General features: G+C 41.8%; 1 protein-coding gene across 1 annotated transcript in view; it reads left to right on the top strand.

The window, feature by feature from the left end:
* Window positions 1-6222, top strand: part of LOC308286054 (contactin-associated protein-like 4) — a gene marked incomplete at both ends in the record, with an annotated part of 156979 nt that extends 150757 nt beyond the window's left edge. The window contains 3 exons of the mRNA XM_080727016.1: window positions 890-1108; window positions 3094-3165; window positions 6020-6222. Coding sequence (XP_080583142.1) covers window positions 890-1108; window positions 3094-3165; window positions 6020-6222 — 494 coding nt within the window. The remainder of the gene's footprint in view (window positions 1-889; window positions 1109-3093; window positions 3166-6019) is intronic.
* Window positions 6223-18573: the final 12351 nt, after the last annotated feature.

The raw sequence follows: 18573 nt of genomic DNA, 5'->3' as shown, positions 1-18573 counted from the left end.
ATTTGAGCCATTTGCCTATTAATGATGTCACTGAAGTTGGAACATGGTCACGCCCTAATTGCCTATTACCAATTGTCTATTTAACATGCTCTGTAATGAGGCACAGGTGTTGTTGATGTGAGAGGCACACAGTTCTTCGACTGTGTTTGTGACTGAGGCTGGTGATATTTGTTTGTTTATTTCTTGTATTAGCTGAAGTATAGGACTTATGGCAACAAAGAATAAATGACATTTATGTTGAACTTTATTGGAAGGCTTGGACATCAGTTCTTGGGACACACCACACGTCTGAACTTAATCTTGAGTGTCAGCAACCAGTAGCACCCATAGTTATAGGAACTTAGGGCATTACAAGCAGTATAGCGGCAGAGAGACAGAGAAAGTAAGAGAGAAGAGGGCTACACTCCCCGTTCACCCTCCAAGCTCTGTCTCTGTCCTCTACTTGCACAGCTGTTTATTTATTTTTCTTTTTTCACCCAAGAGCTTGTTGATCTGCTATTTTCATTTTCTTTGCCTCTTCCTTATATTATTTGACAATTTGGCCAGTTTTATAGCATAGTTTGTTGATTACTTTTGATGCAGTAATGGTCTTTTTATTTTATTTTATTTCTGAAACTCGTCCAGTGAGAATGTTTCCGTGGTGCAAAAACTATTTTTTTAAAATCGTGTTCATTTTCTTTAATGAATTAATCTAAATGAATAAAGTCCCAGCCCTAATTACGTATATAAATTATATAGCATCCCTAATCTGAGAACGTCATAACAGGCACACATTTGGCTCAGTCCTGAACCAAACGTAATCCCCATCGTCATGAAACAGAATATGAACTCTCTGCCTGCATCTTTGCCTCTCTCTCTCCTCTCTCTCTCTTGCTCTCTGTGGCCACAGAGCCAGAGGAGTTGGATCCAGAGCTAGCCAGGCTGGCCGCTCAGGGTTTCACCGGCTGTCTCTCCGTGGTCCAGTTCAATGCCATCAGTCCCCTCAAAGCTGCCCTGCTGTACCCCGACACCAGCCCTGTCACCATCACCGGCCCGCTGGCCCGCTCCCACTGTGGCTCCTCCGCTCCGGCCAATCCCTACGCAGCAGAGACCACACACCACCAATCAGGTAGGAGGAGAGAGGGAGAGAGAGAGAGAGAGAGAGAGAGAGAGAGATGCTTGAGTCGAAAGGATTTGTACATTCAAATCCAGGGATTGGTTTATGCGGCAACTATTAATTCATTCATTCCTGTCAACGTTATTTTCATGCGGCGCATAGAAAAATCACTCTCCTGAGAGTTTTTGTTTTCCCCCCTCGTATGCAGTGGTCAGTATAGAATAGAGGTTTGGGTGGTCATTTCTCTCTTTTCCAACCTGAATAATTGTTTTACTGTATATCTTGCCATTTTATTGTCCTTTTGATATACAGAGATCATCCAGGCACTATTGCTGCTGCAACTTTCTCTAACTATTAAAATAGCATTGAAAAAAAAACTGGACCCTTGTACAGTCTGTCAAAAGTGCAGAGAGAGCCAAATGCTAGTATGTAGGAGTTGACACGGGCAAAAACATGACAACCTAAGTTATTCATAATGTAATTGAATGACATTACCATATGACACCCAGATAGCATGCTCACATTTCTGTCCTGTAATCCAATATGTGTGTGAAAGCTGGCTCTGAACTTGAAGCCTCAAGTACAGACATCGTCCTCCTTGTCAAAACAGTGAGATAATGATGAAGGTTATTGATTGTGACAAAGAGTCAGTATTTACTTTGGCTTGTCTCTCCCCTGTGGTCATTCATTCCTGCTGCTCAATGTTGGTGTGCCAACATTGACCTTTGGAGATGAGCTGTGGTATATCGTCACAGTCGGGCAGAAACCTTGTATCTCCAAGTTTCAAATGTGTACTTTTTTTTCCTAAAGTAAAGCCCTGCTTTATCATACAAGACTGTCGCACAAATCTAGTGAAAATAGCAGATCTACAAGCACACAACGCCTCACAGCCATCGTGTGCTTGTAGATCGTCTGTTTTCACTATTTTTAAATCATTTTTAAAATGATAAATACAAAACGAACGGTTTTGGACATACAAGATTTCCACCTGACAACGACAAATTATGCTCATCATGGTTCTGTTGTCACATCAATGCATCTTTTTTCCCTTCTCTAAAGCCCCTATCGTAGTAGGCACCGTGGTGATAAGCTATCCACCGTGGTGTAGTCTTTTTAAGTCATAAAACGACAACATTACGTCATTACTCGCGGTGAAGAGCTATCCACCGCGAACCCCGACACATCTCTCTGTTTTTACTATCAGACAGATCGGCCCATCACCCCGTTCACTGATTGGTCGATCTAGACCAGTCAGTCACAGTGATAGTACTTCACCGTACTTCTCCGTGACTGACTATGATGGCCTCCACTTATTCTCACTTTAGGTGGATAGCTTTACACCTAAAATTTGCGGTGAATAGCTCTTCACCCTGGACTCTGATAGAGGCTTAAGGGTACGGTCACACCGCACTTCTATTCTACCTATTCTGCCAATGATTTTCTATGGGAATGGAGTGGTTTCTTTCAAAAATACGCTCCGTTCCCATTGAAAAGCATTGTCAGAATCCTCCCTCATGGGCAGAATTAAACTTCGGTGTGACCGTGCTCGAATAGATAAATTCTTCATCAATCAATTTTCAGATGACTAAAATATGACTTAAACTAAATTACATTTTATTGAAAAGACTATGACATATGATGGCAGCAAACCGCTCCTTTCCCATTCAAATGCATTGTCTGAATCCTCCCTCATACTGTAGGTAGAATGAGGGCCCTAAAGCTTGTTTTCCCGCTTTTCTTTTACACACATTTCTCTTGTTCATGTTTATTGTCCTTGGTTTCTTTCTCTTTTCCAATTTATATTCGACTTTCTTTCATTTCTCTGTTTCCTCTTTTCAATTGTGTTTATACCTCCGATTTTCATGCCCCTTCTTCATGCTTCCCGTTCACTTGTCTGCAATTCTGCAGTTTTTCCTTTGTTCTTCTGTCTCTCGTTTCACTCCTCTTGTCTTCTCTCTCTCTCCTTTGTTTCTCTCTCTTCTCTTCCTCTGCTATAGACCAGTCTGGTTCAGTGGGTACGGGTCAACCTTTAGTCAATTCCATCAGGAACGACTCCGCTCTCATCGGAGGTACTGTAGCGGCATGTTATGTTTTACACTCACAAAACCATTGTTGTTTGCATTTTATGGATGACTGATCATCTTGGGTGTCGATTTTGTTCGCTCCCTGATAGTTTTCAAGTTCTGTTTCAGTTCCATAAAACTGTGTTGATAATCAGTGAAGCGAAGAACAGGTTTAATGATAATAGAAATTAGTCTTCTCAAAGCAAATGTAGATATAGCATCAGACAAGACTGCAACTAAAATGTAATCACTGTAAAAAAGGGGAGGTTTTCTCAGATCAGACAGAACTTGCGAAGATTACCTGATTCATGCAGCTGAGACAATTATACTTCAAGTGAGAGACGGCAAAAAGGAGCTGAAAGCTGTCCATTTAATAGCCTCTCTGTGTCTGAGTTCACAGACGACAGCACAGCTAATTAAACTTTGGCAGAATTGAATTGCTGATTAAAGGACATTTTTGCTGTTATCTACAAATGTATGGGCATTGCACAGTAATGTAGTGTTAAATTGAGTCTGTAAGGATATTTTTTTAAAGCAGGGTAAAGGGTCCCTCTTGTAATAATGAAGTGCCTTGCAGCATAACAAAATCCCTCTATGTGGATTTATTTTTATGCTGCAAGTTCAACTGCATTCACCAAAAGGCAGAGACAGTGGTCAGACAGAGGATTCCTTGTTTTGAGTGCAGATTAAACTGATCGTAATAGTAATACTGTTTTATCCCTTACACATTTAAGTTACACTCTCCAACTGATCAAAGTTGAAAGCCCATGGGAGAAATTAGGGACAAATCCCACTCTTTTCACAGCTTTCTCAAACATTCACACAAATTCCACTATGCTAATTTTAGAGCTGGGTTCGTATGGCATCAAAGAGCAAAAAGTAATTGAGTTTCACAGGAGTTCTACCCATTTACAAGTTCCTATACTGTCTGTGTTGCAATATAGTCTTAATTTAATATTTATTGAAATGAGTCAAATGTCAAGAATCCAGTCTGAATTTGCTACAAGTCCAGTGGTTCTCAGCCTGTGACCATACAGGGTTTAAAGTGGAACCATCTTCAGGGCCCATTTTCCCTGGGGGCCCTGATCCAGAAAAGGTTGAGAACCACTGATCTAGTCTACATGTTAGCATTTCTTTCTTTTTTTTTAATCAAACAAGAACATACATCATATTACTAACTTGTTTAGTGTGTGATTCTTGCAGTGGTGGAAAGTAACTACCGTATTTTCCGGACTATAAGGCGCACTTAAAAGCCTTTAATTTTCTCAAAAAACTACAGTGCGCCTTATAGTCCAGTGCGCCTTATATATGGATCATTCATTGACATTGACATTCCCTTTAGCACAGCTCCATCTGTTGGATGCATAACGCAACGGTAGCGTCTATTATGTGCGCCTTATAGTCAGGTGCGCCTTATATATGAAAACAGTTTGAAAATAGACCATTCATTGACAGTGCGCCTTATAGTCAGGTGCGCCTTATAATCCAGAAAATACTGTAAGTACATTTACTTAAGTGCTGTTACTTATGTACAATTCTGAGGTAATTGTACTTTACTTGAGTATTTCCAATTTCCAATACTTTTACTCCTACTACACTACATCTCGGATTCAACTAGTTTATTTGTAAACTTTAGTCACTGGTTACTTTGTAGATTGATTATTATTGAAAAACATTAACCACCAACATTAACCACTTCAGCACCATATACATTTGGCCATTTGAAAATAGCCTATCTATCTATCTATCTATCTATCTATCTATCTATCTATCTATCTATCTATCTATCTATCTATCTATCTATCTTTTGATCTGCTATTTTCCAAAGATTGGTATAGGCCTACATTTAAAAACTTTAAATGGGACATTCTGCATAATGAGTACTTTCTTCTTTTGGTATGCCAAAACACTTTTGTACTTTTACTCAAGTACCGTATTTTCCGGACTATAAGGCGCACTTAAAAGCCTTTAATTTTCTCAAAAAACTACAGTGCGCCTTATAGTCCAGTGTGCCTTATATGGATCATTCATTGACATTGACATTCCCTTTAGCACAGCTTATAGTCCGGTGCACCTTATAGTCCGGAAAATACGGTACATTTTTAATTTCAGACTTTTACTTGTAAGGGTGCACACACACCAAAATACGGTCACTAGCGAACAAACTCTTTTGGTGCATGGCTGACTAAAAACGCACAGAGCGCATTCTGTCCCAAAGCCTGTCAGTCACTTCCAGAACCCTCCCCATTCCGCCTTCGACTCACCCGATTGGACAGAGGGGGGAAACCAGAATCTGCGTGGAGAATTTATCTGCTCCAGCATAAACGCAAGGTCGGCGCGGCGCGCATATATCCTCTCCTGACATGAAAACACCCCCTCCCCATTGAAATGTATAGGCGGATTCCACTCTCATAGGTACTTTGTTGTGGGTGCAGCCTAACAGAGTCTTTCTACATTGCAGTATTGATACCTTTATTTAAAGGGGTACTGTCACCTAAAGGGGTACTGTCACTGTTTAAAAAGTCATCTTAAAATATGAGTTAATATTTTTATGATGTCATTGTGGGAATGCACAATTATAAGCCAATCAAATCAATAGACTGTACTTAGACTACTTACTGTACTGGTCAGCTCTTGTTGGGGGGCGAGGGGCAGATTACACTGTGACGTGAGTTTCAGACAATTTCAGAGCGTTTTCAGAGAGACCACGTGACCTACTGTATCATACTATTATAATTTCGGGGGGTTTGTCAGCGGGCGTTTAAGTAATACATTTTTGAGTACTTTTTCAACCACTGGATTCTTGTGATTATTTTTTTTTCTTCTTTTCATATGATTTTGATTCCTCTTGCTTTGTCAGGCGTGATTGCGGTGGTGATCTTTGTGAGCGTCACAGTGCTGGCCGTGGCGGCCAGGTTCCTGTACGGGAGGAAAGAGACCTTCCAGAGCCAGGAGGTGAAGGCGGTCCAGCCGGAGGACAGCTCCGAGGTCCCCTTCAGCAGCAGCCACAACGCTGACTCCCACAACGTCCCCGCGGAGAACACCAAGGAGTATTTCATTTAGCTACGCACAGCAAAGTCCGTGTTTTAATTTGACTCTCAGAGTGTAAAAATGTACCCTTATACCCTTTTTTTTACGCTCTTGGACATTGGAGTAGGTTTGGGTGTACAACCAACCAATACCAATTTCAACAGACTACTGTCTTGTCCGTATTTACTGATATTTTCAGTGGTCTTTAAATGACTCCTAAATGTCGTTGCGTTAGCACCTCAAAGGGTTAACGAAAAAAAAAAAACACACGAAAAAAAGGAAGACAAAACAGTTTTAGTTCTGTCTCTGAAAATAAGTTGCTCGCGAAGGAACATTCCTCACTGCTACCATCCATCCACTCCCACGCGACATTGTCAAGTTGTCAGCAGCCGGTGCCAGTTGTATGCCAGGCTGTATGGGCAGCGCACACTGAGTGCCTGTCACATTTTCAGAGTACTGGTTTATATTGTTTTTTTTTTTTGTTTTTTTTTACTACTGAAACATGTGCCAGATGCACGTCTATTTTGCACTGCATGGTGCTTCATGTTTTGGATTCTTTCTGACGGAAATGCCGCCGCCCAGGTGGTCTCTGTATGTTTGGATGGTGTCCAAAGTTAAATTCCTATTTCCTTAAAGAGTCTGTAAACAGCTAAACACCTCACCTGATGACACGCTAATGGGTGAGCTTCAGTGACTCACCAGAGTCACTGAATAATAATAATAATAATTCTGAATAATTCCTAACTACACCAGTCTTCTGCCACGGTACAACAGTCCTCTGATGCTTTACCCTAGAGTGCCATCTTTTGGCTCGAATAATAATTTTTCATGAATTTGAAACCAATTTTTATATACTTAAAGGGATAGTTCACCCTCACAATGACGTTGTTTTTATCGATTACACACCCCATGGAGACTTGATGATTAGTTTTTGACGCATTCCTAAGCCAATACTTTGATGATAATAATAAAGACCCTCATGTACAGTATCCGGTTGTAGACACAAAGGAGACTCTTTGTCTAAAAAAAGAAAGAAAAAAAAGGTTAGGGTATTTCCTGTTTACGGGGTCTTTAATGTTCTGTTTTTGAACAACCGGCCATTCACCAAAAATAAAATAAAAGGATGTCTGAGGCGAAGCTAGCCTCACGTAGCCAGGCTTACTGAGGAGAAGCTGATCACAACTGTTGTGATGAAAAAATAAACAAAGTAGCAATTTTTCTTTTACAAATAACGTATTGACATTAACGTACCCTATATGCAAATTAGCCAGTGACAGGGACCGATTTGTTTGCTGAATGTCGATGATGATGCCGCACCACTCAGGCTGTGTTTGCTGTGTGTGTGTGTGTGTGTGTGTGTGTGTGTGTGTGTGTGTGTGTGTGTGTGTGTGTGCGCTTGTGAGGCGCGCGCACATGCATACGCACGGTCATGCAGATTGGTATGGTATTAGGATGAACGAATATTGAAAAATGAATTGTCCCCACTGACGTGCACTGAGTTGAAAAGGAAGAGACTGTTGGTTTTTTACTGCGTAGATATCCCAGAGAGCTGGCACTTCTGGCTGAGTTGATATACAGGGGATGCCCTGCTCTAGTCCAGTGGTTCTCAACCTGTGGGTCGGGACCCCCAGGGGGGTCCCCAAATTATTATATATTTTTTTTGGGGGGGGGGGGGGGGGTCCCCAGATGATTAACTTAATGTGCAACATGTTTCTTTTCAGTCCACACAAAACAAACCAACATAAGGTTTTAAGTGTGTATATAGGGTATCTGCACATTTCTCAAGTGACAATTTAAGGACTTTTTAATACCTCTACAATGACAAATTGTCAAATATTAGAGGCATACATTTTTTATTGTGAAAATAGCAGATCTACATTCTCCCAACGCCTCACGCTGCGAGGCGTTGTGAGCATGTAGATCGGCTATTTTCACAATAAAACCGTGTTATACAAAATGTAATTTCTGAACTCTTAGTGCTCGTCAGGGTGGGGGGGTCCCCAGTTCAAATATGATTATTTTGGGGGTCGCGGTGCAGTGGTTCTCAACCTGCGGGACCACTACTACATCAAAAGTAATCAGCAAACTATGCTATAAAAACTGGTCAAACATTGACCACATTGTCAGATAATATAAGAAAGAGGCAAACATTGTGTGCGTTGGGAAGCGTTGCGAGCTTGTAGATCTGCTATTTTCTCAACACACGGCTTGGTTGAAATCTTGATTCTGATCTGCAACCCATTTTGGTGCCCGACGCACAGCTGGCTGTCGCGTGCCCCCCACGACGACCCCCCAGCCCCTGCATGGCGTGCTTGAGTGCAAACGTTTGTGGTGTTTTCTACGTTTTGCACGCTGTAACAGCAAACATGAGCCATAACATAGGCCTATATAACAAGAACATATAACAGATATCTAACAGCACAGCGCCATAACAGCACTGCCAAAGTTGATATTCCATAAGTTGTTTTCCAACTGAGATCGAAATATGAATCAGTCAGAGCTGGGCAGGTATAAGTTAATTTGCATGAAGTGGAAAAACGTTTCTTACTTTTGCAATGCACCAGATCAGTCTATGTATGGCCGTCGAATCTTCACTGCCTGTGGGTGAGGGTGAGTCTGTGTCTGAGTGAGTGCAGGCCAGGGTAATGAGTCGCGCGGCTCGCGCGGTCTGCGCTGCGGCCCCGCCCCCCAGTTCAAATGGACGAAACCATAGCAGCCATCACAACCAGTGATCAGGCATTACGCACGCTCGCATGCATGGCATGCCGTCATTACTTCTAGGCGGAGCAAATTCATATTAGTTATGATGATCTGCTTGGCTCTTTTTCTTTTTCTTATTTTTTATTTATTTTATTCTCTCATTTTCTGCACTCACAGTGCGTCATGCACGTCATGGTAGCTGCGGCACTGATTCTGACTGGTCAATCGCTGAGATCAGCGGTGTGTTATTTCGTGATAACAGACTGCTCTGCTCTATAACAGACCGATGCCTAATCAGAGGCTCAGAGCACCTGCCTACAATTCATTTCGTCAATGAATTGAGTACAAAGGACCCCAATGTAAACAAGCCATAGTGCTTTAGTGGGTTTTAATAAAGCAGTTTTAATACAGTTATTTTAGGGGGTCACAGCCTGAAAAAGGTTGAGAACCATTGCCCTAGTGTTTCACACTGCACACAGTCATAGCTGGCGCACAGTGGCAGTGACAAGACAAAAAAAAAAAAAGTGCAAAAGTTAAAACACTTAACCCATTCAGAACGGGTACACTATATTGTGTATCATTATTTTATGCTTTAACTATTGAAAAATGGCAGATATACAAGCTCACAGCGTGGCACTGCGTGCCGCGCTGCGAGCTTGTAGATCTGCTATTTTTGAAAAATCGTGAAAATCAGAATTTTGACCCGATTCTATAAGTGTCTTTTGAATCCTTCTAAGATTTTTTGAAAAACCTATGTTTCTATGTCAGCAATCTGGCCAGCCATTGTCAAAGGAAAGGTCCTTTTCACTTAACTGGAGCTCAGTTAGTCTGTTCTTGAGAGACTACTATGTCAGTGCTTCTCAAACTTTTTCATGTGAAGGACCCCCAAACTGATATTTATTTGGCCACGGACCCCCATCTCAAAATATTTAGCTCCAGGGACCACCCAGAATCAAAATTTGAGTTACAAACGTTCGCTTTGAAAATACATATATTCAAAGATTTGCACACATTTTCACGACTTTTTCAAAAATAGCAGATCTACAAGCTCGCAGCGCGGCACTCGGTGCCGCGCTGTGAGCTTGTATATCTGCTATTTTTCACTGGTTAAAGCATTCAATAATTTTAGGCCTAAATGTGTTTTAAACATACGGTAAAGACTTCTGTCCTCATGTTGCCGTGTAAAATGTACACACCAACAGAGTGCAAACAAAGCACAAATGTCAGACTTTTAAGGTGTTGATACTTGTTTCAAAAGATTGTAAATATTTGAAAAGAAAAAATGTATATGTTGATTTATTGTCTTTATAACAATCTCTGTCTAAATATTTCTATGTCATGTCGAAATGTCACAAATGATTAAAACCAGTCAATATCTTTCATGCGAGTGTTGTTCTCAAGACAACTTTGTCCCAGTGAAACTAGGTGCTTGGAGTTTGGGTTTGTTTATTAATGTTTTATCCTTTGAAGATAAAAAAGACTTTACTTCATTGATAAGACATCGAGAGGTCGGAGACTTCTGAGACATAATTAAAACAATTTTTTTACAGCTTGCAAAGTGCAGTCAGAATGCCCTTGTCGGGTCAACAAGGGCATTCATCTCTTTGCACCTGAACATAAAAGCTCAGCAAAAGCATCTAACTGAAATAAATCTGTTATCATTGTTTTTTTTCCCCTTCCTTACTTTAATATGTTTGCACTAAAAAGCCTTGATGCGCACTGAACTTTTTTCTCATATGATGACTTCAATCAAAAGTTTGAATAACTGTTATTCCTTCCACTGCCTACCTGCCACCTGCCTGAAGCACAACTCTCTAGTTTGGCTCGGCGGCAGTGGCAGAAACAGAACAGAAAGATGTGACAGACAGTGGCACCTTTTTCACTCAACTGTGAAGTTTTTTAATGAGTTTTGGGAAATGCATGAATCTGTGTGGTTCTGACAAGCACAGATTGTAATTCTCTGGAAGCACAGAGATTCACAGAACGTGAGAAAGATAGAAGCCTGTCGACTTCTATCTTTCTCACGTTCTGTGGAAGAGACATGGATAAAATGAGCATCATCCATCTGGACATATATTATATTCAATATAATATCATGCACGTTTTAATGCTATGAGCTTAATCTTAATCGAATTGGCCAAAGGGGGCTCTATAGCACTCGAATGAAAATGCAAACTTTGAACAGGTATCTTTTTAAATATATCACACTTACACTTCTACTCATGAGGAAAGAAATCAGCAAATGTGAACCATTAGCTCCACCTTATCATTTTGTCTTGATTTTAAAAAAAGCACTTAAGGGCACGGTCACAACAAAGTTTAATTCTACGTATGAGGGCGGATTCTGCCAATGCTTTTCAATGGGAACGGAGTGCAGTTTCTTGTCATTCACTGATTTGTGCAAAAATACAATCCGTTTCCATTGAAATGTAGTTGGCAGAATCTGCCCTCATAGTTAGAATTGAACTTGGGTATAACCGTATCCTAAATCCGTACTCCTCAGTATTTTTTCTTTTTTCTTTTATTACAGAATCTGTGGACCAATATCTGTATTTGTACGTGAACAAGAATTAAGCCTGTGCGATTGAGTTCATATTATAGAGCATGGGTCTTCAACAGGGGGTCCGGGACCCCTAGGGGGTCCTCAGAGTTACTATAGGGGGTCCTCCAAATCTTTGAGTGATAGAAAGTTTTTCTCTTGTTTTTTATATTAACCACTTGAACCCTAGTGTCCATATTCTTTAGCCAGAGAACTTTAGCCAAAAATAGCAGATCGGCTATTTTTGGCAAAGCGCTTTGGTGTAGAGAGGAAAAAGAGCAGACTAAGTACAGAGTGAAAGGTCAAGTTTTGACGGTTCAAGTGGTCAAATATCTGAAAACACAAATTGACATGAATCCAAAATACACAGATGATTGTGCTGTCAAAAGATGAAACTATGTATATGGATATACGTGGGGGTACCCGCTTCATCCCTCTCTCAACTAACGGGTCCTTGGCCTGAAAACGTTGAGGACCCCTGTTATAGAGGGTGTGGCTTAAAAAAAAAGGCAAATGCGTAACCACGAATGTGAAGTAGAACCACGACATATTGTATGCTTATCAGCAGATATACAGTATAATTGGCCCATGAAAACAAAATGATTGCGCTAGAGCAGTGGTTCTCAAACCTGTTTGCCTCAGGGCACCCCTCTAAATAGCTTTTATCATGGCACTGTTTTGACGTATTAACCATGACAATTTTACACACATGCCTTGCCTCAAGGAGTTCTGCCTCGTAAATATTCCACAATTTTGAATTATAATGAAACATTTTTAACCAATTTTATTGTACATCAGACAAACGAAGACTTCATGAGTCGATGAATGTTGGAGTTGTATTATACTGTACTTCTTCCTGGACCAAGAGGGAAAGACCAAGGGTTTGCGATCTATAGTGACCCTTTTTTTTTTTGTATGTTGTGTATGCCATTTGACACCCCACATTCCACGATGTATATGGCTTGGTGAGATAGGGCCACATTTTGACCGACAGGGGGTGTCACCAGGGACATGCTGGGCCCCTGATTCAGCCCGGGAAAAAGAGTTGGAGAGGCCCTCATTGCGCGCTATAGAGAGAGATCTCTCTCTATAGCGCTGCTGCTACTCAAAGATTTGCCATTTCAGATCATGACAAGTGACAAGCCAGTGGGCCAGTTACTGTACATGATTTATATTTTGTCGTTGTCGGGTGGAAACCTTGTATGTCCAAAACCGTTTGTTTTGTATTTATCATTTAAAAAATGATTTAAACTAGTGAAAACAGCCGAAAAAAATTAAACATTTGAAACTTGGAGATACGAGGACAGTGACGATTTACTTTGTTGGCCGCCCAGCCCCCAAAATGGAACGAAGGCAGACATTTTATTTTTATTTTTTTCCTAATGGCCGGCCTGGACCTGCCGGGAATGAACCGGCCGTTCGGGAGTTGTCCCGCTTTTCCCAATGGCCAGCACGTCCCTGGGTGTCACTGTGTGATCTATTACAAGCCACCATGGGGTATTCTTCTGTTATTGGAGTCTTTACTGTTTTTAGTTTTTTTTTTACTATGGCAAAGTTTTATTTATCAAATTTGGCCGTTCCCCCTTATGAATACATTTCGGTACAATCCATTACAATGGATACGACTGCTTAAGGACAAAATGTGTAAAAAGAAAAGCTGTACATGAAGATTTTATTTTATACAAAAATAAAAAATAAAAAATAAAATACAATATGTAGAGAGCTCATCCTACAGTAAAGACGTACACAGCAAAATCGCACCATTTTTCTTTTTAATTATTTTTTTGAGACAGTGACAGTGCTTCAGCCAGAAGTACAGCTATTAAGTACTTTTAGTATTTGAATAGGTAGTACATGAATATAACATGGCATAGTCCAGCGGAAAACTCATGCCTGTCAAACAAATGTCTGTTCAAGTTGTTCCATGCACCCTGACGTCTGAAAATAAAAGAAAAGAAAAGAAAATACATTAAATCTGCCCATGGCCTGTGGTAGGAAACTAATGTGATATGCTGGAGAGGGAATATCTACTCTGAATATAACCGATTTGAGGGCTCAAGATTCAAGATTGTTTACTTTTTTTCGTATTTTTTTCTTTGTCTTGTCTTTTTATTTTTGTTGTTGACCCAAACATTTATTATTGTAATGATAATAATGTAATTATATTTACGATGTTGCTAAATAACAGTAATTTCAGTGAGTTTGAGTGACCTGGCTTTAAAAAAAGAAAAAAGAAAAAAACATTTCACTCTGTTTGGTTGTTTGTATAAAAACAAAATTCTGTGAAAATAAAGATCTATGCCTTCTTATAGAATGACTATGTGTATTATTTCAGAGTGAGGATTCCCCTTTACTGTATACTAATAATGTAGTTCAAGTACAGTATGTCAATCTCATGTTCCCAAACTCAGTTTCGTTGAATATCATATCCACAAGTTTCCAGTGTCCCATGAGTGAGTTTTCTTTCTCTAGGAGAAAAAAGGGCACAGTTAAGACCCGCCCAGGAACAGTGGCGGTTGGTACCTATATTGCGCCCTGGGCGAGGTAGTATAGCGCCGCCCTATGGCCGCGCGAAGCGCAGCCGGAAAAAACGTTGTTTTTTTTTTTTTTTTTTTTTTTAATAAAAAAAAAAATTATGATTTTTTTTAAAGTTAAAAGCGGTTCGGTTCTACACGGCGGCAGAACCATTTTGGGCTTAATATAATAGGGTTTATAAAAGCATGATCTGACTGTCTTAGTCTTCTTACCTTGGGCTGGGACTTGGTTCTTTCACAGTCACGTACAGTGAGACAAGACTATAGAGTTCCTTTATCCTGGCTGATAGAGCCTGAGGTCTGTGTTTTGTAGAGTAAAGTCGGGAACAAAAATGATCCTCTCCATGTGATGTTTCAGGGCAAGCAGCAGACTGACTCCCAGTGCCATACAGTATATTATGTTGTAAACCTAAGGTTACCTTTGTAGAGTTAGGGAGTATTTCGTGACGTCCTGTGTTATTCCTCTGAGCTGGAACTGGGCTTCAATGTGTTGAAACCACGGCCGTGGGTTATGCTGCCAAAAGTCCGGCAACTTGACGGTAGCGGCGTAGATGTTGGCATTAACGTTAGCCATATCGTTAGCACCGACGTTCGGTGCGGGCGCTGCGGGAACGTTAACGCCGGCGACGTTGTCTTCGTTGTCGGACATGTCGTATTCACTCACGGGGTCACCAGTGTAGAGTTAGGGAACAGCGAGACAGTAGACGTAGGTGCAGTCGAGGTAGTTTACTTAACTCCACATAAACTTGTATCACGTACATACACGGTGCGCATCAAGCTAGCAGCACAACAACAACAACACATCACCCGGAAACGGAAGCCCCAAGACTAACTAACCCCCCAGCCCTTAAAGGCACAGTACTCCTGTGTCTCTCACAGTCTGTATATGTGGGTCACCACACCTTTATCTTACCACCAGGGGGTGTTGTTGTATTCAGTCTGGTCTTAACAGACAAGGAGTGTTTGCAGGGCCGTCACCCTACATTTTCTTTTTTTCTTTTTCTTCTTCATGCGCCCCCGCAAAGTGGCGCCCTGGGCAATCGCCCCGCTAGCACCCCCTTGGGGCCGCCTCTGCCCAGGAAGCTTGTGATTGGCTGAAGCGGAGGTAGGGATAGCGCTCCGCTGTGTTCACTTGGACCTCGCAGAGGTGCCGAAAGTCGGGGGATGAAGATTTACTTTTCTGTCCTCTAGTTTATGTAACTCGTGCGGTGCAGAGTCGGCTCACGCGACCTTCGCATCGCTCGACACGGTGACTTGCTCGCTACCGCTCGCTCGGCGGTGTCTCACCTGGATCAAGGTCGCCTGGCTGAGACGGCGCGCCTCCGTCATCTCCACATCAGTTTTTGATGTCATCTCTGAATCAGTTTTCAGTTTTTAACAGTTGAATTCTTTGTAGAAATTGTTGATCACTGTTTGACTATATGTCTGACTGCTGGAAAAACAATGACATTTTTGGGGATTGATTGAATACTTTATTAACAGTACAGTAGTACAGTTATACAACTAGACTGCACTCTGTCAAGGTGCCAACTTGCGTCTTGTGCACTCGTAGCCAAGTAGGGTGATCGGTGCTGTCTGTATGTGGCACCAATTAGCCAATTATGCCCTGCCCAATTAGACCCTGCTGGTCCCTCATTGGCTAATTGGTGCCAAATACAGACACGTTGAGTTCAAAGGCCCTGCTCCCTCACTGGCTAATTGTGCCAGTGCTGCTCCCTCATTGGCTAATTGGTGCCACATACAGACAGCACTGAACACAGTACTTGCACGCTCTGCTGGCGCAAGTATGCTAGAAGGCCCTGCTGGCTTGTTTCCATTGGGGTCCTAACAGAGCACAAATAGCCAATTGGCTATCCTAATTGTCACACTGGCCAATCAGAACCCAGACAATCTGTCTAGACCGCCATGCTGTGGATCAACAACCATGCAGGCAGGCACATCTACAGCTAATTTAATTAGCTTTCATTATGCCAAATCACCAGTCCACATTAGGAGAAAGCCAATAGAGAGGCAGCAGTAGAACCTTCGCTGGCTCTGTCAATTGTAACAGGGAAAATAAACATGTCTGCTTGCCTTTTCTTTCTTTTTTTCCTTTTTTTTTTTAAACGTGTCACATCACAACACATTGTGAGCTTGTAGATCTGCAAGTTAAATTTTAATCATGAAAAGTAAAAGTTTTGGATTTAAACTATGAGCTTTCCACCCGAAAACAACAAAATAGATTTGAATTAAAACTAAATGTGATTTGACATTAGGGAATATATTTTCTACATGCAGAATAATGCTTAATGCTCATCTGTGTAAATGTATACGTTAACGACTACAGCCTGTCTTGATTTCTGTTTTGTATTTTCATGCTCTGCCGGTTATATGCTGATTAGTGTAACTGGAATGCAATCACCAGCATCTAAAGTGAAAATGAAAAATCACACAGATGCTCTCTCTGCAATCATTGCATAACGCTGTTCAGGCAGTCTCTGCAGCCACTCAAATCCCAGACTCAAATCCAAGAGGCTACAATTTGCACCTATTTTCATCAGGCACAGGGAGATAGGCTGGACGTTTGAACAAAATCTCACTTGTTATTTTCCAAGTTCTATTGTATTTCGGAGAATATTGATCGAGCGAGAATGTTTTAGAGCAGGGGTCTTTGGCTGAGAGACAAATGAAGCAGGGACCCCCCAAGCTTGTGTTGCAAACTATTTAATAGATGTCATAGATTGCTTCGTAACTTGTTTGACAGCACTATGATCAGTGTATGTTGGATTCATGTTAATGAATGTGGTTAATGTAAAACATAAATACATCCTGATTTGAGGACCCCCTGTACTGTAGTAACTCTGAGGACCCCCTGGGGAAGACCCCTATAGGGTGAGAATGGGCCATGGGTTATCATCGTGATTAAACGGATACATTTACAGCTGTGCCACTTGTCATTGCCAAGAGTTGCAACCAAATAGTCTTTGCATTTTTGGTGTGCCGTGCTGACTCATGGAGCATAGGCCGTTGATCACAGTCCGCTAGAGTCCTCTCTCCTGGGCCTTCTTTTCCAGCTCTTTCCATGTCAGTCCACACTGCTTGATGTCAGTCTCAAGGTCCCTGCGCCAGGTGTTCTTTGGCCTTGCCCTCTTTCTTGTGCCTTGCGGGTTCCATGCGGGTGCCGTGCTGAGGTAGCCTGTTAAATGGTTGAATAATGGTACTTTAACTTAGTAAAAGATAATTTGAAAGGCTGGGCAGATGTAGATTTTCCCCCAGACTCTACTGAATCAATCATACTGAAGTATTATTAATTATGTAATGTTGGCTTTGACATTGATTATGACCTTGACCATTGAGCTTTTTGGCCCAAAAGTGTTTGGAGCAGCCCACTGATTACTCTCACCAAGTTTCATGAAGATCTGGTAGGCTTTCTAAAGTTATGTTGTGATTGTGTCAGTTGTGTGTTAGCCTCGGGAACCCAGGCTTTTATTTGATTGTGTATGTTTGTCTTCTTGCTACAAGCTCACAACATTTAGTAGTTTTCAAGGAGAAGTTGGAGAAAAGAAAGACATGGAAAGGAAAGGGTAAAATAAAAGTCTCCTCAAATTATTGGCTCAAAAAAAAAAAAAAGATTTCCATGAATTCAAGTCTCCATGGGTTGAGTAATCGATAGAAGAAAAGTCATTTTGGGGGTGAACTATCCCATTAATACCCCATGAGATGGCCAGTAATCATCATTTTGATCGCACCTCACATGATTCCTGTGAAAAATAATCAGCGGTAATTAAAATAGACGATCTACCAGCTCACAATGCAAGTTTGTAGATCGCCAACTTTATTACGTATATGAAAGATGTGATTATTTTGATTTTATGACATGCCCCACTTTCAACGAGGGACATCTTGTTGAAAGTGGCTAAACTGCAACACTACAGGCAACAAAGGCAGCTCTTATACAAACCCTTCATTGACCACAGCATTGGACCTCCGTTGTCAACATAATACATCCATCACAATTACGCCGGGACTGGAGTGTCCAGAATATCAATAACATCATATTTTGTAGACGTTAAAGAATTCACAACTGCACGCTGCACTTTGCCATGTCAGAGCCACGCTCCTCCTGCCTTGACAACATGACAAGCAGCCAGCGCTCTCAGACAGGCTGTTAACCGCAACGAAGTGACACGACCAATCCACCATGTGCAGGGTTATCAGGGCTGGTCACTGGGCACGGGGTCAGAGGCGCAGGGGAGTTTGGCGTCATTTTGGGATAACTTTTCCTGTTTCAGTTGCATGATGTCCAGTGTTGCCAGGTCTGCTTATTATAAGCGACTCTGGGCTTGTTTTTTCTGTAAAGTCTGTAAAGTCGCCGGTATATCCGGCCGGTAGTACCTCGGACGGCCGCTAGTACATTCAGACGGCCGGTGCTATATTCGGCCAGCCGGCCGGTACATTCGGCCAGCCGGCCGGTATATTCGGCCGGCCGGCCGGTACATTCGGCCGGCCGGCCGGTACATTCGGCCGGCCATGAACTGCATTAGGCCGGCCGGCCGGTACATTCGGCCAGCCGGCCGGTACATTCGGCCGGCCGGCTGTCTTTTCGGGGTGGGGTCCTACTCTGATGTCATA

This window comes from Nannobrachium achirus (assembly GCF_963921795.1).
Source record: "Nannobrachium achirus genome assembly, chromosome: 5".
NCBI lineage: Eukaryota > Metazoa > Chordata > Actinopteri > Myctophiformes > Myctophidae > Nannobrachium > Nannobrachium achirus.
This window is presented reverse-complemented; position numbering and strand designations above follow the sequence as displayed.